Source organism: Sceloporus occidentalis, unplaced genomic scaffold (assembly GCF_023333645.1).
Source record: "Sceloporus occidentalis isolate IW3139 unplaced genomic scaffold, rSceOcc1.0.p SCAF_173, whole genome shotgun sequence".
Lineage (NCBI taxonomy): Eukaryota > Metazoa > Chordata > Lepidosauria > Squamata > Phrynosomatidae > Sceloporus > Sceloporus occidentalis.
Window position 1 is genome coordinate 34498 of NW_028317153.1, and position 25076 is coordinate 59573.

The following is a 25076-nucleotide window of genomic DNA, read 5'->3' on the forward strand; positions in this document are numbered from 1 at the left end:
TGTTACGGTGGTGTGGGTTTTAACCCCTTCATCACCTTCACCATACAAAGATAGCTTAGGCATTTGTACACTATCCTGTTTAGACAATTGGACTTGGAATTCTCGTACCTCCCTACGACAATTATCCAGATCATAGCGACAATTCGTTTCCCTGCTCTTAGCATCAAAGTACTGGCCATGAAGTGCCAATTGCTTATCAAATCATCAAACTTTAGTCTCAACTGTTTGTACTCTGCCTGGGTATCATTTAACTGATCCAGGGCTGCTTTGGAAACTTGCAATTCTTTTTGGAGACTAGACACTTCTTTTTCTCTAGTTTCACGATCTCGCAACAACTGAGAAGCCAATACAAAGAAGTAGGGCCAGGATGAAAAGATTAACCCTTCTCGTTCCTTCAAATCTGATGTTTGAACAATAGCATTCAAATGTCCAACCAAAGGTGATTCGTCAGACCATTCATTTGTTAGGGTCGTTTGTACTTCACCCTTAAGGGATTGGAGCCACTCTCCATAATTCTCTTTGAGTTTCATATTTTTATGATAACCTCTCATAATATCCTGTTTAATGTTATTAACATGTACCAGCATTTGTGCTTTAGATAGCAAAACATCTTCACCAGAAGTAGCACTCGATTTGCTGGACACAGACATGTTTTATGCACTGATCAGTATGCAATACACAGTACCAAAAATATACTATGTGAAACAACAGAAAATGACAACAACTACCGTATATCAAGAATTGGAACTATTATTTTACGTGAAATATCTCAGCAGTGCCTCCGATTATGTTAGGGATATTAATGAGACAAAATAGGCAAAACCAATATTTTGTCACACACACAAAATAACGACGCTACCAAATATTGTAGTACCACATCCACATTATGAATTTAAGGAATCCACATTATGAATTTAAGGAGATACCCTATATTTTATCTCCGATCCTAAATTCTTTCAGATCACCGAAAATTATAATTCAAATCAGATATATATCACCAAAATAATCAATCAAAAAATATTTATTGTAAATACAATTTATAAAATCTATATATGGGTCACACAGTGCATAATATAAAACACAAAGTTCTTAAAACATGTCAAAAATGAATCAATTCAAATACAATATATTATCGATAGTTATCAATATGAATTAGTACTATATGAGTCTAACACACAATTAATTTCCAGTCCACTCAGCAACCAAAAATTTATAATAATCAGGGCAGTAATAAAGATATCACTATCTCTCTTATATTAGTTTAACTAATATGACAAATTAAAAAGTAATTTAATAATGTCTACGAGTATTAGTGAAGTTCCTAATAGATGCAAATGATGTCAAACTTCATCTACAGGTAAAAATACCTTTTCATTATTGTTATTATCACGGGTTATAAGCTGCAGTCTCACAAGCCGTCATATACAATAATGCAATATACTATTTCCCAGAAACAGGGAATTCTATACGAAGAAGACAAAATTCATCTCTATTCAGAATAATAAAACAATTATATTTACCACCACTTGTTGCTGTTGTCCTACTGGTCCTTGTAGAAGTTAATCCAGGTTCAGTGGCAAGAAATTAAGTGGGAAAGAATATAACTTTCTAAAAGTTATATAGGTTGGGACTCAAAGTAACTCCAAGAGTGAAATATGGTGCCAGGATCTTTAGATTCCAATACTCTGGGGTAAATTTGGTGAATCAGTCCGTCCTTTTCCTTTTTCTTTTTTTCTCTTAATTATCCAAGACATAAGCTTAAAAACAGAGCTTATTATCATAGCCTCCACCTCTTGATTGGAATTCTCCAATCATAACGGTGGGTTTTACCCATTAAAATTAGGATTTCTACTCATATTTACACCGTTGTAATTTCTTAATTTACCTGTGAGTGACGCTCTGGTCTAAGAATTAATTTAAAACCATTACATATGTGTTTGGAATTTATCCTTGGTCACCCTAATCGCCAGGTGTTACCTCCTAGATAGTAACTCAGGCCTTGGTAGTCTTCCCATGTATCCCCCATTCCAAGTTACATTTCTAAAGATATGCAGCGTCTACTCCTTAATTTTCTCATGGAAGATAACATTAATTGTATCATATATACGCTGAAACATCAATATACATGAATACTCCTTTGTTCTCTATTATAGAGGGAACAAGGACAAAAAGAAATCATCACTACATGATTAAGTAAAATAAAATGGCTCTGACTCCATTTTGTGTTCATGTAAAGTACAGAATATATGGAATACATGTTTTCTATGATAAAATATCTGACAGTATTATAGCAATGTGATTGCTGTTAGCAATCACACTCCTATCATGCCAAGTCCTATTGTTGATTTGTTTTGTTCAATTGTGGTGTGTTACTTTTATTAAAAGTGTGGTTAACACACCAAAATTGTACAAAAAATATAACAACAACATTATTACATTTTTTGTAGAATTTTGGTGTGTAACTTACTTTTAATAAAAGTGTGGGATTTTTTATTTTTCGTTTTCAGGTAAGTGAACCCTGAATTTTCGGTTTTGGTCCAGAACTTTCATTTCGGTGCATCCCTAGAATTCTGATGAAGCGGCCCTCGCACGTATACAATTCTGATGAAGCGGCCCACTGCAGAAAAAACTTGGTCACGCCTGATCTAGATCTTTGGCACATATACTCCTCTAGTACAGCTACAGGATCTAAAACTCAGATTATGTTGGATTATAGCTGTTTTCTATGGAATGACAGGTGAATGACAGTTTTGAGTGCCTATAGGATATAATGGGAGAAAAATCAAACTTGTTTTTTTAGAGAAAACCATCTTAAATATATAGATCTTTTGCACATATATTCCCCTAGTACAGACACGGGATCTAAAACTCATAGTTTGTGGGATTATAGCTGTGTTCTATAGACTGACAGGTGAATGACAGTATTGAGTGAATGCCCATAGGATAGAATGGGAGAAAAATGAAACCTGTTTTTCATAGAAAACCCTCTAAAATATCATATAGATCTTTGGCACATATACTCCCCTAGTACAGACACAGGATGTAAAACTCATACTTTGTGGGATTATAGCTGTGTTCTATGGAATGACCACACGGTATGCTCAGCCACAGACACCACCACTCTATTGGACAGGGCTAATTCCAGACAGCCTTAAGTGGGCTGGGAGTGGGAGAGCGAACCGCTGATTTCCTGCTTGCAGAAAGGAGAGCGTTCCCAGGTATTGCAATAACCCATGAGACAAGGAGAGGAAATACATTTGTGGCATTAAACGTAATGTCATATATGTCAAAACAAAACAAAACACCTATCCAATCAAAATATTAGAAATCTCTCTGTTTAAATCATACCACATGCCAATTACCTAGAGATGGACAGCATGCTATGTTCTCACTATCATCCACTGATAACACAAAAATATACACACACAAGAATATTAAGCAAATAAACAGAGTATTCATCACAAAAAATAAGCAAACCTAAATGTATTATTTGGTCATTCAAGTGATTTTTTTCCAGCTGTAGATTGGTCAAGGCAAACATGGTTTATGACAGATTCAAAAGTGGTACTCGAACACATCGTAATGAAGAAGCACTTTTCCAAGTTCATAATAATTTTCTCTGATGTGTGGTAGGTATAAGGTCTTTTCACACACAGTGTATTTTAGACAAGCAGTTCTGTGTGTCACTAACTGCAGAAACTTTGGACATTCTTGGAAAAGGAATTACCATGGACAAGGCTACTGTTACAAAAAATCTGAAAGCTTCAATCGATTAGAAGAAAACTATAACAGTTACTGGCACTCAATATAACAATTATATGATGTAATACAAAAAAAAGAAATACCGTATTTGCTCGATTATAAGACGACCCTGATTATAAGATGACCCCCCAAAATCTGAATATTAACTTAGGGAAAAAAGAAAAAGCCTGAATATAAAACGACCCTAAAGGAAAAAAGTTTTACCAGTAAATGTTAATTCATGTAAACTATTTTTTTAAATAAAAGCTATGATTGAGAAAAATATTTTTTTTGTTTTTATTTCCTTGTATTTTCCAACCTGTCCCCCAGTTACGCACATCTGCCCCCAGGCTTGCCACACCAATATGGCACTGTGGCCCATGATATGCCTTTTAACCCTCTATATGCCACTGTGCCCCATGGTATGCCTTTTGACCCCCTATGTGCCACTCTGCCTCCAGAAATGCCTTATACCCCTATATCCCATTCTGGCATTTAGGGAGTTAAAATGCATATTATGGGGCAGAGTGGCATATAGGGAGGTATAAGGCATTCCAGGAGGCAGAGTGGCATTAAGGGAGTTAAAAGGCATTGTATAGAGCACTCTGCCTCAAGAAATGCCTTATACCCCTATATGCCACTCTGGCATTTAGGGGGTTAAAAGGCATATTATGGGGCAGAGTGGCATATAGGGAGGTATAAGGCATTTCAGGAGGCAGAGTGCTCTATTAAATGCCCCCTTAACGCCACTCTGCCTCCTGAAATGCCTTATACCTCCCTATATGCCACTCTGCCCCATAATATGCCTTTTAACCCCCTAAGTGCCAGAGTGGCATATAGGGGTATAAGGCATTCCAGAAATGCCCTATGCCCCCATTTAACACACACACACACACACACTTACCGGTGCTTCCAATTTCCTGCTGTATTGCCGAGGCAGCGGGTTGACGTCTCCTTCCGCTGCAGCCGGAAGGAGGTGGAGTTGGCAGCGGGGGTTTGTCTGCGTCCGTCACGGATACCTTCCCCGGCTGTCAGAGATCAGAGTTCCCCGCACTGGTGAAGCACATCATAAAAAAGTAAATAGCGACATTAGCATTATATTAACATTAAATTAGCAAATGAGCAAAGTACATTCCTAGGAGTAGAGCATCAGTGGTAGCAGGAACATGTAAGTACAGCAAGGAAACATTGAACAATGATGTCCCACAATTGCAAGGTCGCTATCAATAAGCACTCCATAACCGAAAGGAAAGAGCGCAACAGTCAGATGCGGAGTCTACGTATCAGGTACCTAGCCGCTAGTGTATGCACGCAGCGGCAAGAAAGAGAAAAAAAACCAAAACCCTCATGGGTTGTAGTGTAACGGTGTAACAGCTACCAGGTAACGGTCGGGAGGTGTGATCCTTTACTCCTCACGTACGTGCGCGGTGTTTCTCCCGTCGTCTATGGATCCTCCACGTCTTGGGCTGGGGCGTCGCGGCAATGGGGCGTCGCGAGGAGCCGGGGCAGGAACCGCTCAGGGCAGGAATGTCGAAGCAACCTCCAAAAGGGACCAATCAGGCACTTGCGGCACGGGCATCCCGAGGGCCGAAGCCTCCCCTGCAACATCGCTGTGCTTACGCACAGAAAAAGTGGAGCCAGCATGCGTGATGGTCAGTTGAAAAGGAAATCCCCAGCGGTATCTGATGTTCCGTTCCTGGAGCAACGAAGTAAACGGTCTCAATGCCCGCTGGTTATGTAATGTGATGGGGGAGAGATCCTGGTACAGCGACAGAGATTGGCCTTCAAATGTAAAACTGTGTGTATTACCTGCCGCAGCCATGACCTCCTCCTTCAAAATAAAATCTTGGAAGCAGCGGGCCTGCCGCGAGGTCTCAGCGTGCGGTGCGCTCTATCCAGACGCACTGGGGCGTCAGGTGCATGGCCTAGCAGATTATTAAAGAGCCGTTGCAGCAAGGCCCGTAGGTCTTCAGGGCCCTCTGATTCCTGCAGGCCCCTCACCCTCACGTTGTTCCTCCTACCTCTGTTCTCGAGGTCTTCCACGGAGCGTCGGAGCTCAACCGCCAGGCCCGTCATGCGTTGAGTGGAGTGTTGCAGTTCCTTCATATGACGAGCAACCTGGGTATGCGTATCTTCCAAGCGGGAAGTGCGCTGCTCCACTCCCGTAATGTCCGCACGGAGGGCCGCCACCTCCTCGTGCTGGGCGCGTTTGACCTCCACGATCAGGTTACTGAAGTCCGCTTTCGTGGGAAGAGAGCGGAACATCTCCTGCAGGTCTGCGGCTGAGTGTGTGGCAGCTGCGTGAGGAGGTGAGTGCAGGGCCTCGTCCGAAGTCGTCATGCTCGCGGGAGAGGGCGCCATGTTGGGTGATGGGGGCTGCGTGTCCAGGACCGCGGGGTCTGAAAATAAGCCCGCAGCGAGGTCCCAGCTGACCTGGACTGAGTGTCCGGGGTGTCATGACGCTGGGATGAGCGTTTCTGCTTGCCCATTGTGTCCTGTGGGGTCGGATGGATGCTGATTATAGTGAGTCGGCCGCGGAGCTAAAGACTCAAGCTGCCATCTTCAAGCCAGGCAAGCCACGCCCCCAGAAATTAATTTTAATACCTTTCTGGGCAAGAAACCCATTGTTTTTTTCCCATGCGGTAGGTGCAAGATGTGCACCTACCTACCAAGGAAAACGAACAGTTTTATCAGTAATAGGACAGGAACTACATACGAAATTAAGAAATTCATCACCTGCACCACCAAATCTGTAATTTATTTATTACAATGTCCATGTGGTGCACAGTATGGGGGAAGAACAATCAGACCACTTAAAGGAAGAATTTAGGAACATCTTGGGAACATTATGAATTCAAGCATTAATACTGTAATTCATGTCCTGTTTTCTCAATGAATAAATTTTGAATCATGGGAATAGACATTGTACCCCCAAATTGGAGAGGAGGGAATAGTGCAGAAAACATTTCAAGAAAGGAAACTAAGTGGATCTTTAAATTAGGAACATATAAAAAAGGAGGCTTGAACATAAACTTGGATATTCAAGCTTTCACCTAAGGGATCCCAAATAGGGGTCTAGGATATGCGGGGCAATGCAAAAGGTTGGTTTTTTTTGTTTTGTTTTTTTGTAACCCCTTCCCCCCATTTGAAATAAATAGACACGGACTACTTATTCATTCATGTGTTCAATATTACTTTTTACTATACATAATTCCAATATTTCGTATTTTGTATTATTGTTTGGCACTTTTCCACCCTTATTGCTCTCTTTTCCGTGGATTCATATAGACATTTATGTATAAACAAAACCCATAGTATGTTTAGTTATAGTTCATATATCCAATGTTTTCTCATTCATGCAATCACATCTTAAACCATCTCACACCTTAAACTTTACATCCTATAGCGTTTATAGCACCTTCATGTTAATCCGTCTTCAAATGTCATCGTTTAACATCTGCACTTCACAGCACAGCAGGACGCTAGGACCCGATGCAACACCAAGAAAAGAGACAGCCCTACGGAGAAGGAGAAGCCGGCGTTTCTATGGGGACGCGTATAAACAGAATGACGCCAGTACGTCCTCACGTATTGTGGAATTACGTAACAGCGCCAACTAGTGTACATGTGCGTACAACACGTCCTCATGTTCTGGGAAACAACGTTACACCGCCATCTAGCGTATATGGAAGAAAATACAACGAATTAACACACAAAAAGAGTAGAAGAAGCGATCAAATACTTTTTTCCTGAGGAAGCCATTAAAGCCGAAACGCGTTGAGGAAAGGCTTTTTATTTCACTTAATCGTTTGACTTTTACAGATTTATATTTTATATATCTTAAAGTACTTTTTTAAAATGTAAATAAAATTATTTTAAAGGGATATTCCCATAATAAATCTATATTTTTAAATATAAGCAGCAGTTGTTTATTCTCTGGGGGTGGTTTTCCCGCTCCCTGGCTGGAAGAAGTTGCCGCACTGTATCACAGCGTTCGGGGGATTGGACCTGAAATTCCACGACATTTGGAGAAGAGATCCTGGACACCGTGGGCTTCCCCTACCCCCCTCCCTGAGTGCACCTTGCACATAATTGTATGTGCATTGGATCCCGTGAGTGCAACCATTTGCTACCTTTTTCTCGAGCTGCTATGAGAAGGGAATGAGAAACAGACACAAATCTTCAGCACTACTGTGAGTGCAACTAACGCAATATAATTAACACCGTGTCGTCTGAGCAGTCTACACTATTGTTGTTTGGTTTGTTTTTCTTACATGAGCGCCCCCTATTGAAATTGAACCTATATTTTACAACACCTGGAGAGAGTTGTTTTTAAGGAGGCAGCTTTGAGAAAACAAAAGGGAAGTATTTTTAGAGGTTTTCTTATTTAGCACACACTATTTTTGGGGCACACCGGTTCTCCTCACAATCTTTTTACTAAAGCACACACACCCAGGCACTCACACTAACACAACCAGACAATCAGCACTAATACACACACCCAGATATTTACACTAACACAACCAGACCCATACATTAACACACTCCCTGACACTAACACAACCAATCAGCACTAATATACACACAGACACTCACACTAACAGAACAAGGCCCATACATTAACACACATGCACAGACACTCACACTAACACAAATGCATGCTATCATACCCAGAGAGACACACATAGACAATATCATACCCAGACACACACAGTAATAACATGCCTGCACACACACTAACATAAAACAATAGAAGAATTCCGCGCATACTCATCGAATATCATTCACTGATCTGAGGAGTAAGTATTGGGGGTTCCATCACACTATATGGCTATATAACGCTCAGTTGCCACTACATCAAAATACCCCGAGTTGGACGAGTCTGTCTAACCAGCCTTAGATATAGCCATATAGTATAAAGAAATCCCCAATATATATTTTTTGGGGGTTTTTTTTATTATTATATTTACTGGGTATGCGCTGAACTCTTGCTTTGTTTTGTGTATAGCACATAGCATTAAAAATGGAAATAGCATTAAGCATGGGCATAGCATTACGCAAGGAGATAACATTACACACGGACATAGCACTACACACAGAGACAGAGCCGGCCTTAAGTGTTCTGGCGCCCTGTGTGGACTACTCCTCTCGCGCCCCCATTCCAAAAAAAAAGAAAGGAAAAAAATCTACCACCTCTGCCCCTTCTCACTATCTACCACCCCTGCCCCTTCTCACTGCCTTCCCCCCTGTGCCCCTTTTCACTATCTACCCCCCTCTCCCTATCCTTACTTACCTTGTTGCCGGAGTCCTGCGATGGGAGCCGTTTTCCCGCTCTGCCGCGGTGCGGCATAATTCCAGCGCTCAGCATGAAACGCCGACACCGCGACGGAGTCTCGGAGAGTGAGGGGCACCAAGCGGTTGCTGAAAACTTCACGAGCGACCGCTCGGCGCCCCTGCCCGAGACTTAAATTAAAACACTGGTTTTGTTTTAACTTTATTTAACATCCTCTTAAAAAAAAAACAAACTTTATTTAACATGGAGGATGTTAAATAAAGTTAAAAAACAACAACCCCCCCAATGTTTTAATTTAAGTCCCAGGCAGGCGCCCCTGTTGCCATGGCGCCCTGTGCCCCTAAGGCCGGCCCTGCACAGAGATAGCATTGAACATGGACATAGCATGATACATGGATATAGCATTATAGCATAGCTTGCCCCACCATGCCAAACTTACCAGTGCTTCTGACTCCCGGTGTGTTGCCTGGGCAGCAGGTAGACGTCTACATGATTCGCGTAGGTAACTTCCGCTGCAGCCGGAAGGAGGTGCGGTTAGCAGCGGGGATTGTCTGCGTCCATCGTGTAGACCTTCCCCGACTGTCAGAGAGAATTCCCCACACCGGGAAGTCAGAAGCACCGGTAAGTTTGGGGGGGTGGGGGTGTTAAATGGGGGTCATAAGACAGGAGGATCCAGGTCCCCTGCAGCGATGCGGGGGATCTGGATCTTAGTCTCGCAGTCGGACCTATTTGAGGTCTCATTATAAGATGGCCCCGATTATAATACGAGGGGTATTTTTCAGAGCGTTTGCTCTGAAGAAAACCTCGTCTTATAATCGAGCAAATACGGTAGGTCATCCAATCTATCTTTCCATGTTACCAAGCGTCCAGCCAGGGGAGAGTGACATCAGACAGTTTCTCCGTTATAGATCAAGGGGAAGAAGACACAGAACTTCCTTAGGAAACCCGACAATTCAAAGGAGTGTTTCCGAAAAAATACAAATGCATATTTATGTATCTACATTATAGTAAAGAATACCTAATCAATTAATGTATTTTATAATGATTATTTATATGTTAATTTAGAATAGAAAACGAATGTACAATAAAAGACCCGAAATGTTTTCATACAAAGAGTGTCCGTAGACATTATGTATTATTTATGAATTTTATAATGATATTTATATATATATATATATATATATATATATATCAAATTTTATATACGTATAGGGAAAATCTAAATGTATAGAAAAACAAAAATAGAATGAATATGGCTAATGTATGTATATTTACATTTTTTATGTGTGTTTATATGGAAAATCAATGAAATTAATATAATGGAAAATAAATATCTAAAATATCTTAGGGAGAAAGAGAGATATAGTGCAATGAAGGTAAATGTGATAATGCCTACTTCACATTGAAACATAGGCCAAGAGAAAGTATTATGTGTAATAATAAATGTATTTATAGTGTCTGGATATATATTGGCATATATTAGAACTGAATCACCAAAAATAATGTTGCGATTTAAATGTTAGTTTAAATGAAATGCTGTAATAGTCTAAATAAAGGATATTATATTTAAATCGGTGTTGAGCCCTCGGTGTTGAGTGTCTTGGTACACTGTGCTTCACACTTTTATTTCTAATATTTCCTAAGTGTTCCCAGGTATTGCAGTTAATACATTTTTTATTTCATATGTTGTTCCTGTTTGTGAAACTGGTGTTTTTTTTCCGGTAAGTTGACACACATCTTACACCTTCCACATGTATGAAAATCTTTTGGTTTTTTGCTAAGGAGGGAATTAGCCCCAACCGATTTTTTTTTTTTGGAAGTACACTAGGTGAAAAATGATGTTTCAATGTGTTGATTTTTTATATATACTTTGTGGATTTACTGGTAAAGAAGAGCACAAAATTACCGTATTTGCCTGATTATAAGACGACCCCCCAGAATCTGATTATTAATTTAGGAAAAAAAGAAAAGGCCTGAATATAAGATGACCCTATAGGAAAAAAGTTTTACCAGTAAATGTTAATTCATGTAAGCTATGTGAACAATTGTTTGTTAATAAAAGCTATGATTGAGAAAAATATTTTGTTTTTATTTCCTTTTTTTTTTTACAACCTGCCCCCCCCAGTTATGCACATCTGCCCCCAGGCTTGCCACTCTTCCCCAAAAATGCCTTATATCCCCTATATGCCACTGTTCCCCATGATACGCCTTTTAACCCTCTACATGCCACTGTGCCCGTGATATGCCTTTTGACCCCATATGCCACTCTGCCTCCAGAATTGCCTTATACCCCTATATGCCACTCTGGCATTTAGGGGGTTAAAAGGCATATTATGGGGCAGAGTGGCATATAGGGAGGTATAAGGCATTTCAGGAGGCAGAGTGGCGTATAGAGGGTTAAAAGGCATTTCTGGAGGCAGAGTGTCATCCTGATTTGCAAAACTGCTCTAATCTTTCAACTTCTACAAAAGATGCTACAAAAGGAGATTTAATTCAACAAAGGGTGTCTGGGACATACACATTGTGTTAACACACTGTTCATTATCTGAATATCTGGTTATTGCAAATACCAGGTCCATCTGTGAATGATTGGTCCTACCTGGAGATCTGGTTTTCCTGACCCGGAATTTGATTTTGTTGGATAGGTTGTATATTCCTGTCCCCATCGCCGTTATCTGCTGTCTGCAGTTTGGGAAAAGCTTTTCAACGGCGACGGAGAGAATGAACTGAATCGTTCTCCACAAGGGATCACAATTTTCTATTTTTTTAAGTATTTATTTCTTAGAAAAAGCTATTTTTTATTTTTAAAGATAACATTTTATGTGCGACATTTACAGAAGTTTCGGCAATGATAAGACTCGCTGCTTGAGACGGTTTACTTACAGAAAGGAGGCATTCTTTTCACAGGCTCAGACTTTGCTACAGGAATCAAATCGGCTTAAGAAACATACATTTTGTTGCATGAAATAAATTCATTGATAAGAATTCAGAAAATATATCTTTTTATTTTTTTGGTAAGAGTTTGCTTTTAAGCCGTGAGGTTGTGCAGCGTGTCTACGAAGCAAGGCTCGCTAACTGAACACATTATCGGGGCTTTTGGGGCTGTAGAACCCTGCGATACCCTCATACACAGCAAACATTCTGACCTCCTAGGAGAGAGGGGCATAATGATTTGGGAGAGGGACTGAACATAGAAATCAAGTACATTTCACGCTACTGTTGCTATAGACACGCTAACTTCCTGTTGCTGTGGCCCGGAAGTGCTCCCCGTCCATGCGATGACGTTAGGTCTTCCGGGTCCTTGTTTCCTCCTCTTTCGTGTCAGCCATTACCGCGAGCAGGAGGTGAGCGTGGGGCTGCGCCGTCTGAGCGGTGTTCTAGCTGGGCTATAACTTGGAATACTGGCCCGCTCGGGGCCCTTGTGCACCGGGAAACGGGGATCAACCAGAGGGGGAGCCTGGGTGATGGGTGAAAGATGCGGGGATAGTGAGAACACGTGCCCGGGGAAAGTAGCCTGAACCGGGGCAGGGGTCTGGGAAAGCCCGTGGATTAGCAGGCCGCAGCCGGGGAGCTCGAGTTGCCAGAGAACCCTTCAGAGGAAACCAGCAGGGAGGGCAGCTCCACTTTAACAATCTAATAGCAATGCCTGTGTCCCCAGCGTGTTATAACGGCACGGGCGGATTAACATAATTAATGATGCTCTGTATCTTAATCCAAAAGTTATAGAGCTGAGTATATGGATGTATATATAACTAAAATATAAAAATATATGAAAATGGAGAGCAGCGTTTGCAGAATGTGCCATTATGAAAAGCCCTATGTTTAGGATAATCAGCTTTCTGTTAACCAAAATATCAGAATTTTCTGTCAAAACAAATAAAAAAAATATATATTTAAAATTATGCAGCTGAGATAACTGTGTAATCGGTCAGAAAACTGGTCGCTCTATAATTAGCGATCTTTTGCATTATAATTGACAACGTGTTCTGAAACTGAGCTAATGAAGTGTCCGTTTGGATCAGTAACGGAGTGGAACGTAATCGCTGATGTATATTTGGTGTCAGAATCCCCGCTCACAGATTCTCTTCCCGTTGCAGGTCTTTGCCTGACATCTACTCCGCAAAATGCAGAACGACGCCGGTGAATTCGTGGACTTGTATGTCCCCCGTAAATGGTAGGGTTCGTTTATTTTCTCCGTCCTAAAATTGCGCCGTGAGGCGCGTTTTGAAAAGTTGAAGACCGCAGTGGTCAAAAAATTCAGAACCGCACTCGCCCGCTTTAGTTGGACACGCTGCTCCTTTCGCGGAATGTGTTGGGTGCTGTGATGACTGCTGTACCCAGCGATACCCTCTCGCAATTTAGACAAAAGCGATTTAGTGTTAAAAAAACAAAAACAAACAAAACCTAGCCAGTCGCTTTACTCCTGTATACTCCCTGGCATGCTTCTGTTGTATGCAGAAATGCTCCTCTATACTCGCTACTTCTGTATACTCCTCTATACAGCAAAGAGTTGCGATATAGATATAATAGATATATAGATATAATAGATATATAGAGAGAGAGAAGGCAGGTATTTGTAAGAACTCGGTATGGCCGAGTTTAAGAACAGGTTTCATTTTGCGAATCCCACGTACATGTCCTGTTACTGTGTATGACAAGTCTGGCTACTCGCTACTCACCAGTCACTCGGTGTCTCTCTCAGCTCTGCAAGCAACAGAATTATTGGAGCTAAGGACCATGCTTCCATCCAAATGAATATCGCAGAGGTGAGTCCCCCCTTTAGTTAGCCTTTTGACTTGATGCTGAAGATCTGAACGGTCAGCATTAAGACATTTTACGACTTAAACGAGGGCTTTATTCAGATAAACCAGAAAAGAGAGATTTTAGACTTCCTAAGTGGCGGCTTTTATGATATCAAAGCTCGTGCTGTTGCGTGAGTGATAAGTGCATAGGATTCTGTTTTAGTTTTGTGATATCCTGCATTATATAAATCCCTAAAAGCCACTAAATAAGCGCTATTTGGTGCAAAGGGGACAGCAGGAGCTTTTGGCTCATTTTTGCCCCGTAAAGCAAATCTGGTTTGTATGCACGGCGCACGTTCATTAATTTATAAACGTTTTCCTGTCTCTGCCTCATCGATAAGAAGCTCAGCTTCCTCCATAAATAGCGCTGTCTCCCCGTGTTGGATGCTTTTGATTTAGTTTGCACAAATACAGCCAGCGAGGCTTTGACTTCTCATGAATACTTTAAGTGGGGAGGGAAAAGGAAGAAACCCAGATGTATAAAAATTCTTCATGCCTGGGAGGAAAAAAACTGCATCTTTATCTCAAATTCCGTGCGCATTCCCTAATGTCACGAATACTTTGTCTTCAGTATCAGGCAGTTTGGAAAGTTGTGCCAGTAGATTAAGCAGTTTATACTCCATTATCTGAGCACATTTCCTTCACATGCATCTTCATCAGAACTCATTCGATGCTCCATTACAACCCCCTGCCCATTGTATAGGCTTCCTGATTGGCTGATATGCTCCGTAGATACCACATAGGTAGATGTAAGGTCAGGTTATATTGGCTTGTAGCTTTAGGGCCACAATATACCGTTTAATAGAACCTCAAAAGGACTTGTCTTCATTTCTCTTTCTAAAATATTTGTATGAATTTTGCTGATTTAGTTGCAAATGTTTCCCTGTCTAAACTACAGGTTGACAAAGCCACTGGTAGATTCACTGGCCAGTTCAAGACCTACGCTATCTGTGGAGCTATCCGCCGAATGGTAAGCTGCCTCGCTAAACTGTGACGGCTCCTGGAATGAATTAAAAAGACGGGGAATGGTTTGCTTGAATGCAACCGCTGACTAACGCCGGCTTCAGTGGGTTTCCCGCGAGTGAAGAATCGAGTAATCACTCCGGGGGAATTGCAACATTTTAATCTTTATTTGTTTTCTTCTTTTCAGGGAGAATCTGATGATTCCATTCTTAGGCTTGCAAAGAACGATTCTGTTGTTTCAAAGTAAGTTTTTCAAATAAACTCGAACTTTTCCTTTGGTTTTGTCCAAACGCCTCCTTCTCTTGGGGGCTTTTTTTTCCCCTCGAATTGTCAGATCTTGTCGACGTGCTTGCACAGCAGTACTACCAACACACCAATGTAGTTCTATATTGTGTTCTGTATTTACAACTAAGCAAAATGCCATAACTTTAGTTATCTACGTTTATCTACGTTCCTAACCTCTTCATAATTTTCTTCCAGGAACTTCTGAAAAGGACCCCTTTGAAATGTGGCAACTTGTAGAAAAATAATAAAAAGTTGAAGAAAAAAAAAAAAACCCCTTGTGTTGTCTTTAATTTTGGCTGAATTGGTGGAAGATATTTTACTGATTAATACGGCTCTGGCAACAAAATAAACCTTTAGCTGTGCGGAGGGATTCACGGCTCATTGTGGTAAAAGGGTAGCTTCACACGGCCACCTGTTTTGTACCCTGGGGCACTTAATGCCGGAGATCCCCTGCCTTTTGCAGAGTACTGTTTTATTTCTGTCTGGTACATCTTATCGGGTCTTTAATGCTCTGGCTGGATAAATGTTCTTTTTTCGGTCTCTGGGTGTTTGGCTCGGCTGCTTTGTTTATCGTCAGCTTGTCGCTGAGTCGAGTCCTGACCTGAAGTATCTTTTAAGTGATATAAAAGCTGATCCAGAACAAAAGTTCAACGTTTAAACTGCTCTGCTGATCCTTTAAGCTTCTTGGCCAGAGACTCGATTAATGGGTAGACAAAATATCCAGGTGGTTACCGCTGCCTTTCTAGGCGCTGGCGAGGAGCCTGGACGTTCAGCCTATGATGTTCTAAGACATGTAATAGTGACTGCTTAGAGATTTAGACTGTCTGTAAGGCAAAGCCTGACAAACTCTGAGCGCCAGATTGCCATGGTGACTAGTGTGTGTGTGTGTGTGGCGCGCTAGAGTGTGTGTGTAGTATGACTACTGTATTGTAGTGCATGTTTCAGTGTATGAGTCCATAGTGTTGAATCTTTATATATATGTAGTGTTAGCCTGTGTGTGTGTGGATATGAGGGTAGAATGTTAGTGTGTTTTGTGAGCATAAGAAGTTACAGGCGGTGATAGGGCCCCAGCTAGTTCTAGACTTTCTGCGGTCACGTTAATTGCGCTCGTTCTTATCTAAATATTTGCATGCCTCTCCGACAAAGTGTCCGACGCATTCCTTTGTGATTTCATGTCTGGAAGCTTTATCGGTTTCTTCGTGGGCCCTTTCTGCCATCGCACAAGCCCAATGTGGAACCTTTAATATATTTAATATATATTTAATATATTCCTTACAATGTTGTTTTTGGAGATTACGTTCTTTCTGTGCACCCCGGGGGGGGGATGATCACCTGTGAATGAGGGACTGAGGAGGCTCTCAGCAGTTCGGGAATTCTTTGATGCGTTTCCTAACCTGCCGGGGAATCGTTCATGCCATGAAAGGACATCGTCTCCCATGTTTGTTCTGCGTGTCAGGCTGTCCTGCCCTTAAATGGCTTCTTTACGCCAAGCTGCCAAATTCTCCGGGTTTCACCTCCCACCAAGTCCCAAAAATCTGCAGCCCGACTCTCGGCAATGAAGAGTGTATGCCGCTCTGTTCCTCGGGTCAAGTTTTTGCACAGTACTGTAAATAACTATGCCTTTCTTGTTTCATGTCACCGACTTCACAGCGGATTATGAATGCCCAACCCACGAGAGTTTCTCATTTATCAAAGGGGTGAGCTGTCCCTGCGCGATATACTGGTAAATTGGCAGGTCATTCATAATCCTCGCTTATACTGGAGAGAGAATGGTCCATCTCAGAGTTCCGTGTGTATCTCTCAGACACAGAAAAGCCAAGAAACTAGTACTGTGAATATCAGTGTCTTTAATGGGGGGTATTTTATGTACCGGGTATATGCTACTTCTGCTATAGAACAGACAGGGTGCTGCAGTATACTGATTGTCCACTAAGGGGGGCTAAAGAGACTTTTATGTGTTTAAAGTCACAATACTATGTTCATTAACTATTATTAATATTTATTAAACTATTTTTTATATAAAGCCAAGAGCTCCTTACAGTCCGTACATTCAAAGGGTCCGACTACAGTTGACAGACTAAGACAAAAAGATAACATTAGGTTAAAAAGGGCCCTGCAAGTTTACAATCTAAAGCTACCAATAGCTTACAATGTAACAAACATTTTGAATCCCTGTGTGCATATTATTTTTTTAACAATTTAACAAAAATGCTGTTGCATTAATTGGGAAACAGTCTTAGTATGATGAGTTGTAGCGGAAGTAGCTGTGGTTGCATAAACCTGAAGTGGGACATGCACATGTGGCCTGATTCCCCCCCCCCCCCCGTCGGACATGTCACACTTAGTGGAATGTAGACCTCATACACTTGACTAAGACGTATTAAAACTCCATTAGTAAACAGATTTTGTCAAGGCTTGGCTATCCAGCACCCGGTGTTTGTAAGTCATGGAGCAGCTGGTTTCTACCTCCAGACAGTCCTATTAAACCATCAGAGTGCACTGTCCCTTTAATTACACTTCAAAGGTTTTCAGACTAAACTGTCCCACAGTTGAGAATGTTACGGTGTTGAAGTTCACATAGACTTGTCTGGGTAAACCATTCTTTCTTTTTGCCACCATTGCTTGCATTCTGCTAACACCAAGTGTATGGCTCAAAACTGACGCCTTTGTTACATTGTCTTTCGTACGTCTTTTTTTTTTTTGTGCATGGAGAAATTGTACCCTGTAGAGCAGGGGTGGGCAATTAATTTTCCCATGGGGCCACATGAGAAATTGGAATGGTTTTAGAGGGCCAGACCTCTACAAACTACAAACTCCGAAGCCTTGTCCATTTTGTTAACTTATGTGCTGTTTAATAAAGTTATTCAAGCCTACGTCATTGGTAGAGGTGCTTGAATAAGTAAGGCCTGAATAACTATTAGCACAGCACAGAAGTGAACAAAATGAACAAGGCTTCGGAGTGCATACCGTATTTTTCGCTCTATAAGACGCACCTGCTGATAAGACGCACCTAGATTTTAGTGGAGAAAAAAAAGGAAAAAATATTTTGAGCTAAAAAATGGGCTAAAATATTTATTACAATAACTGAATAAGCTATGAACACAGTAAGACACACGCAGTAAGACACACACAGACACAGTGAGACACACACAGACACAGTGAGACACACACAGATACAGTGAGACACACACAGACACAGTGAGACACACACAGACACAGTGAGACACACACAGACACAGTAAGATACACACAGACACAGTGAGACACACACAGACACAGTAAGACACACACAGACACAGTGAGACACACACAGACACAGTAAGACACACACAGACACAGTAAGACACACACAGACACAGTGAGACACACACAGACACAGTAAGACACACACAGACACAGTGAGACACACACAGACACAGTAAGACACACACACAGACACAGTAAGACACACACAGACACAGTGAGACACACACAGACACAGTAAGACACACACAGACACAGTAAGATACACACACACACAGTAAGACACACACACACACAAACACAGTAAGACACACACACACAGTAAGACCTCCCTCCCTAACCCCCCTTCTCAGTATCTCCCCTCTAACTCCCTAACCCCCCCTTCTCAGTATCTCCCCTCTAACTCCCTAACCCCCCCTTCTCAGGATCTCCCCCCCCCGCCCCGGTCACTTACCTTAAACTCCTGTGTTGGAAGCGTGAGGCGTTTGTCTCGGGTGCCGGCGCTTCACTGCTGATCGCCGGCGTCTGACGTCATATGCCGGCGCCCAGCGTAAAGCGCCGGCACCCGAGACAAACGCTTCCAACACAGGAGTTTAAGGTAAGTGACCGGGGCGGGGGGGGGACACCGGACTCATTGGTGAGTCACCAGGACACTCTTTGCGGGCCGGTCCGAGCTATTCAGCGGGCCGGATGTGGCCCGCGGGCCGTGCTTTGCCCAGGTCTGCTGTAGAGGGTAGAGAGGCCACATATGGAGACCCTCTGAGCTGGCATGTATAGGGGACTTTTCCTTTTATATTTCAATTTTTAACCACATAAGATGGATCTAATGTCTTGATCCCTTGCAGCTGGTCTGAGGAGCCCATAGGCTTGTAGCTTACAATCACTCCATGTGTATTGAAAAGCACCTCCTAATCTTTTGTTACCCCTTAGCCCTCCTTTTAATCTGAAATATAATCTTTTTTACATACGAGTCGGATCTTCCCGTGTTTACAGTTCCGCTCTCGGTTCTTGTCTATACCCGGTTCACAGACCTCAGTTCCTTTCTGAACCCATCCCTGAGAACACTATTCTCATCGGACTAATGCTTTAGACTTTTCCAAAGTTCTTTATCCTTTAAAAGAATGCAGGATTCCTGCAGCGTCGTGTAGATATATCTTCTCGAGTTCATTGTCCTTAATTTGATCCATTATAGCGGATGTGTCTGTCCAGTGTTCAGTGATCTGTTGAGTTATAAACAGATCTGATGCAATTCCCAAGTTGGCTTTCGGCAGTATTTATAGTATGACAGATGTGAACGTTTAGAGAAGGACCTACGGGCTTCGGAAATATATTAATTGCGTTTGTTTCCTCCAGAAATGTTAACTTGTCACTAAACTGTTTATTCACTAAAGAGACAGCTAGCCGATGGGTATCCATACTCAGATCGAGCTTGGCTCTTCTGACGGAGCTCAAGGTTGCCCGTGCCATGTGGCAATTTCCCACATCGTTCAAAATGAACTCAGCTTTGAGATCTCCTTGGAGACCCAAAGAACCTTTACCAAAGAGCTCATGTTCTAGATTGCCTGGGTTACGCTCATTTGGCAGAGAAATGGAAATACCCGCGTTGGTCCAAGAGAAGATCGAGTCCTTAGTTGAAGGTTTTACCTTTTGTTGGACCAACATATAAACATATGTAGTCACAGAAGCTTTTGGTTTCTCTGAGGTCTCCCGTTACCGATTCTAGCAACACCTCGTCAGTTAAAGGTCCAGCAACCACACATTTTATCTAAATTCTATCCTAAAACTGGGGTTCCTTCCACGTTTCCCCTGCACCTCGTGTCATATGAGTAATGCCTTAAACTAAATCCCTAGATGTCCACTTCCAGCTTGATGAAACTCGGCCATTCGTGGAATTCCAGGAACTTTAATTGTTAAACATCTCCATCGGCCTCTTTCCTGTGAAGAGGCTTTTTCTGCCAAATGAGTCTTATCTATAGATTCGTATCTGCGGAATACTCTGTATCCCACCTCTTGTGGTTTGATTTACTGCCCCCTACAGGTATCTTCCTGAGGCTGGTTTGGCCGCACCCTGGGGTCCCGCATTCCAACGCTGTGATATCAGGGTCATAAATCTCCATACGTTGGCATGTATAGGGTAAACAGACGGATAAAGCATTTAGTTAATATCAATACACGTGCTTTCTCCTTGGAACAGCCTCTAGGACTGGTGGAGGACACATGGGGAATGATGGAGAAACTCATCTTAGAGCATTAAGGATAATTGAGGTAGAGCCAACATGGCCCTTGGGGTCAGACTTGTACTTTTTATTTTAATAAGATGGGATTTTATCTTTAGAATACTACGCACGATTCTCAGGAGGCATATTTTTGGGTTACATGATATACAATTATTTTAATTAAATTTGTTCTGCATAATAAAAAAAAATCACATTTGATAAATCATAACAGGTCATCAGAAAATGCAAACATGTTCCGTAGCCCGGTACAAAGACGGAGAGGTCCTCGCACGCTCATGCAGGTATGTGCTGGAGCATTCGCTGTGTCTAAAGTCCTCTTCTTATCTCACTTTAAAAGGATAAGAAGCTCTTTATATTTGGGATCAAAGCACTTAGCGTTTAGGACATGAAAGATGCAGGAAACGGAATTCTGATACCAGACAAATATCGTGCGTTGTGTCTGGCCCCGGACGTGCGGACGTTTGAAGTTCACACACCTGTAGCACCGCTCACCTGTAAGCAGGTATGGGAGAGTTACTTTTAACAATGGGGATCTAAGTCGTGTCCCTGGGATTGTTAGGTGCTCAGCACCACTATAGATTAGCGGGCCCCTATTAAAAGATGGAGCAGAGACACCTGTAGGAGCTTCACACGGGTTTATCAGATTATTACATGAATTATGTTTGCTGCTCATTGGTTGGCCGACATTCCCCGGCGATGGTAGGATGAGTTATTGGCTTTCCGTGGGGCATCAATGGGGGGCCGACTGACCACACCAGATGCAAGTACAGGCTCCATTGGCATATTTTATAAAACTAGCCCTTAGAGATACATCATGATGGCCCTTTAGCCACCCCCCACACTAAAACGCGTTAGCGCACCCACCTCTATACATTACGTTGGGGGGGGCAGTGGATGTTGGTGAAATACAGGCTCATCGTCCACAGAGCGTGGGATTTGGGACAGATTCCAGCTTGTTCAGGTCACAGTTAGGTGAGACCCCCGCAGAATAAGCGGCTTCTATCAATAAACCACCTGGCCTGTGTTTGCCCCCCCAACTCCTCCCCGAAATGCCAGAAATTCCTGCTTTTTTTCATTTTTTCATACTTGCAGCTTATTCCGTAACCTTCTGGAAATACCAGCCGCGTTCCCTGCCAAAGCCCGTCCTTCCTACTCCTTTCAAAGCCCGTAACTATAGATTACCGAGCGTCCGCTTCAGGAGGGGCCGGCAGCGCTAACAAAAAATACAGATTTTTAAAAAAAAAAAACACGCTGATTTCTGTCGTTTTACGCTGTATTTTTGTTCTTGCGTCAGGTGAGGTGTTACTCACCAGATGCCCCTGATGGGTAGTTTTTCCTCCTCATCCCATTTTATTGGGACCCTCGTATTTGTTAATATATAGATGAAGGATCATTCTGGTGCGAAGTTCTACATATGGGGCAATTAGCCGCAACATTCTGTCGGTTTCCATGGTGACCTTTCCACATTTAGAACTCTGGCCCAGAATTGCTATTTCTGAATATGACCCGAGTCATATTTACTTTACTGCCCCCTTAAATTAAACTTCTACACAAACTGCTGTTCCCCAGAGCTGACATTTACAACATTTTTGGCTCAACAGATTCCCAAAGGGCCACACGAGGAGTACGGGCCGCAGGACACGCACATCGCTTGTCACGGGTGAACTGATTCCGCCATCTGTTACCAAATCCCAGGTTTGAGTTTCACCCCCTCCAGAATTCTGCAGATAGCTGCATATTTGAGGCCTGAGTTTCCCCCCTCTTTCTTGCCCCATGGGACGCGGCTCCGATCTCCGCATGCCCCCGTCCCACAGACCAATTGCAGGGGAGGAAAAAGTCGGTTCTCAGGCTTGTACTGAGCGCCAGTTACAGGATCACCTGCGTTATCAGTCAGATAAATATTCCACTGGGATCCTGCCAGCGTGAAAAAGAGACTGCTGTGCACCGAGGCAGGGTGTGTAACTACACCATTCAGAGTGTGTGTGTAAGCGTATGGGGTCAGAGTGAGTGTGTGTGACTGTATGACATTATGTGTGTGCTCAGGTGTTAATATATGTTAGTGTGAGCGTGTGTGTGTGCGTTGGTGTATGGTATTAGCATGATTAGGTGTTGGCATGTATGTGTAGGGTGGGTGTTAACGTGTGTCGCAGCATATGATGTTAGATTGTGTATGTATGTTAGTGTATAGTGTTAGGGTGAGTTTGAGTGTTAGTATGTGTGTGTTTTAGTAACGCAGGGGGGTGAGTGTTCAGAGCTGAAGACATCCAGGCGCCACTAACCCCAGGCTCACTCCTGAGAAAATGGTTTAGATAAAGCTGGTTCTGCCACAGGCTGCCACTGATCTCAGCTTCAATTACACTGATTGACAAAGAAGCAAATTAGGTTCTTTCCATAAATTAAGTTTTGCTAAAAATGGTGAAACTTAACAGAAATTTATATATATATGTTTTTTTTTAATTTACAAAGTGCCCCAAAACTCCCCGCCCTGGACAGCCTGGGGTGCAGTAAACATCAGTGACAAGTGAAGGCCATATCGCATGCGTGTGGCGAGTCCTGTGTTTGTGTGTTTACTGTGTCCAGATGCTCTGTTTACTGGAAGTAAATCACTCCAATGACAGGCATTTCTTACCCAACCCCCCCCCTTGTATAGTAGAATGCTGCTTAGCGGACATGAACTGACGTAGTATATTACCTGTCGAGGTAATTCCCTCTCCTGGGAACAGCCATGACCACCCTTGCCCCCCCACCGCATCAGTCCTGTGATGTCATGAGTAGAACATGCCAACTATCCCAGCGCCAACAGGGCAGCTGCGTTCCAGCTGGTAGGATCAGCCCTGAAACCAGAGCCCTGGAGGGGGAGATGTATTAACCTCTTCAGTGCAGCCGCGTAGCCGTCATTCACTCACACATGTGTGCCTTAATCATTGCTCACACTTCACCCAAAGGGTTAAACGAAAAAGCCGCAGTGGCAAGACCCTGTGACACGAAGACCCCACTAATGCATGTTGGACATGCCGCCTGCGCGGCACGGAGGTCTGAGGCCTGCGGCTCCTGGTGGTCCGGTATGAAGAGGCAGAGGGGTCTCTCACCATCGGCCTCCTCCAATTACTCCATGATGTCATATAGGCTGCCATGTATGACATAATTCACTCCAAAGCGTGGGAACCGGGGACAAGAGCTCTTCCTATTCTCTCACTCTGCTATCACAGGGGGGGCATTTAATTCCCCCGAGACCCGGACCCAGTGTTGTCTGCAGCTCTTACTGTTACCCCAATCTACCCTACGGCCGGTTAGTTCCTCCTGATTGTGGGGTGATTGCTCTACACACAGTCCCTGTGCTGATACAGGGGAGGAAAAACTATATTTTCTAAACCCTGGCAGTTAAAATAGAGAACCTTATTCTCTAAATACTGATTATTTGGTCATTTGCACAGGGATAGAATGTAACAACCTGCTGGTTGATTCTGGTCTCCATGGAAACCCCAGATCCTTAGAGACACACCTGTCACCTTTTCTAATAGAAAATGCAGGGCAACCGTGTGATCATTCCCCCGGAGCCGTTAGTGACCTCATAATCTGCCCATTTTCCCCAAACCCAGGAAATCTGCCCTTCTGCCCAGAAGCACGCTTCTGCACCCCCGTTTATGTTTTCGGACCGCATGTTGTTTAGGGGTTCCTATTTCATTTTTATACAGCTTTGGGCTCCCGCACTGGGCTAGCAGAATCCAGTCTCAGGCCACCAGACCAGGGTGGGACCCCAGTTCCTGCTGCTGCCCCTATGGTGTTTGGGTGATGTGCGGTTCAGTGTGGCACCTGCAGAGGGGGCAAGAGAGGCAGCCAGAGAGCCACATCCATATGACCCAGGGGCACAGTGCCACATACATGTAATAAGTACGTTACATGCCTGCCCCTGAGACTGATACATGAACCACAGGGGCTCCCTGTATAAGACCCCACTAGGCAACTCTTTATATAATACCCCAGGGGCTCCCTGTATAATAATCCCACTAGGCAACTCTTTATATATCACCCAGGGGCTCCCTGTATAACATAACTCTACGAGGCAGCTCTCTCTATATATAATACCCCAGCCCCCCCCCCCTGTATAATAACCCCACTAGGCGGATCTGTGTATAATACCCCCAGTAGGCAGCTCTGTTTCAAATACCCCAGGGTATGGCAGATCTGTAGATAATACCCCCAGTAGGCAGCTTTGTATCAAATACCCCAGGGGCTCCCTGTAATAACCCATCAGGGAGCTCTGGGGTTTGGAACCCCATCAGACAGCGATGTGTGTATTTAACCCCATCAGCTCTGTGTATTTAACCCCATCAGCTCCGTGTTTAGTGCCAGCCCCCGGCAGCCCTCTGTATAATGACACTAGGAGGTCCCAGGGCAGGTCCTCGGTAGTTGCCCCCGCCCCGTCTCTGCTGCTGATTCCGAAGTCCATTGTGGTTAAACCATTCAGGGAGGGAGCAGCGCAGGGACCCTCAGACTCACCGCTGCCGAGGG

General features: G+C 43.1%; 1 protein-coding gene across 2 annotated transcripts; it reads left to right on the forward strand.

Annotated features, from left to right (window-relative positions):
- The first annotated feature begins 13129 nt into the window (after positions 1 to 13129).
- On the forward strand, positions 13130 to 15311 carry LOC149279258 (small ribosomal subunit protein eS21). 2 transcript variants are annotated; one of them, XM_089501371.1, is made up of 5 exons: positions 13130 to 13208; positions 13737 to 13800; positions 14735 to 14806; positions 14987 to 15042; positions 15280 to 15311. In XM_089501371.1, exons 1-5 carry the CDS (start codon positions 13159 to 13161, stop codon positions 15287 to 15289), a joined length of 252 nt encoding a protein of 83 aa, XP_089357497.1. In that variant the 5' UTR covers positions 13130 to 13158; the 3' UTR covers positions 15290 to 15311. The 2 variants fall into 2 exon arrangements, with proteins under 2 accessions (XP_089357497.1, XP_089357498.1); XM_089501372.1 differs by lacking the exon at positions 15280 to 15311 and having other exon boundaries at positions 14987 to 15046.
- The last annotated feature ends 9765 nt before the right edge of the window (positions 15312 to 25076 follow it).

Excerpts from the sequence above, each read along its gene's own strand:
- LOC149279258 (XM_089501371.1), top strand. The coding sequence starts at position 13,159 with ATGCAGAACGACGCCGGTGAATTCGTGGACTTGTATGTCCCCCGTAAA. Across the intron at positions 13,801-14,734 it reads TCCAAATGAATATCGCAGAG|GTTGACAAAGCCACTGGTAG; the intron begins GTGAGTCCCCCC and ends TCTAAACTACAG. Across the intron at positions 14,807-14,986 it reads GTGGAGCTATCCGCCGAATG|GGAGAATCTGATGATTCCAT; the intron begins GTAAGCTGCCTC and ends TCTTCTTTTCAG.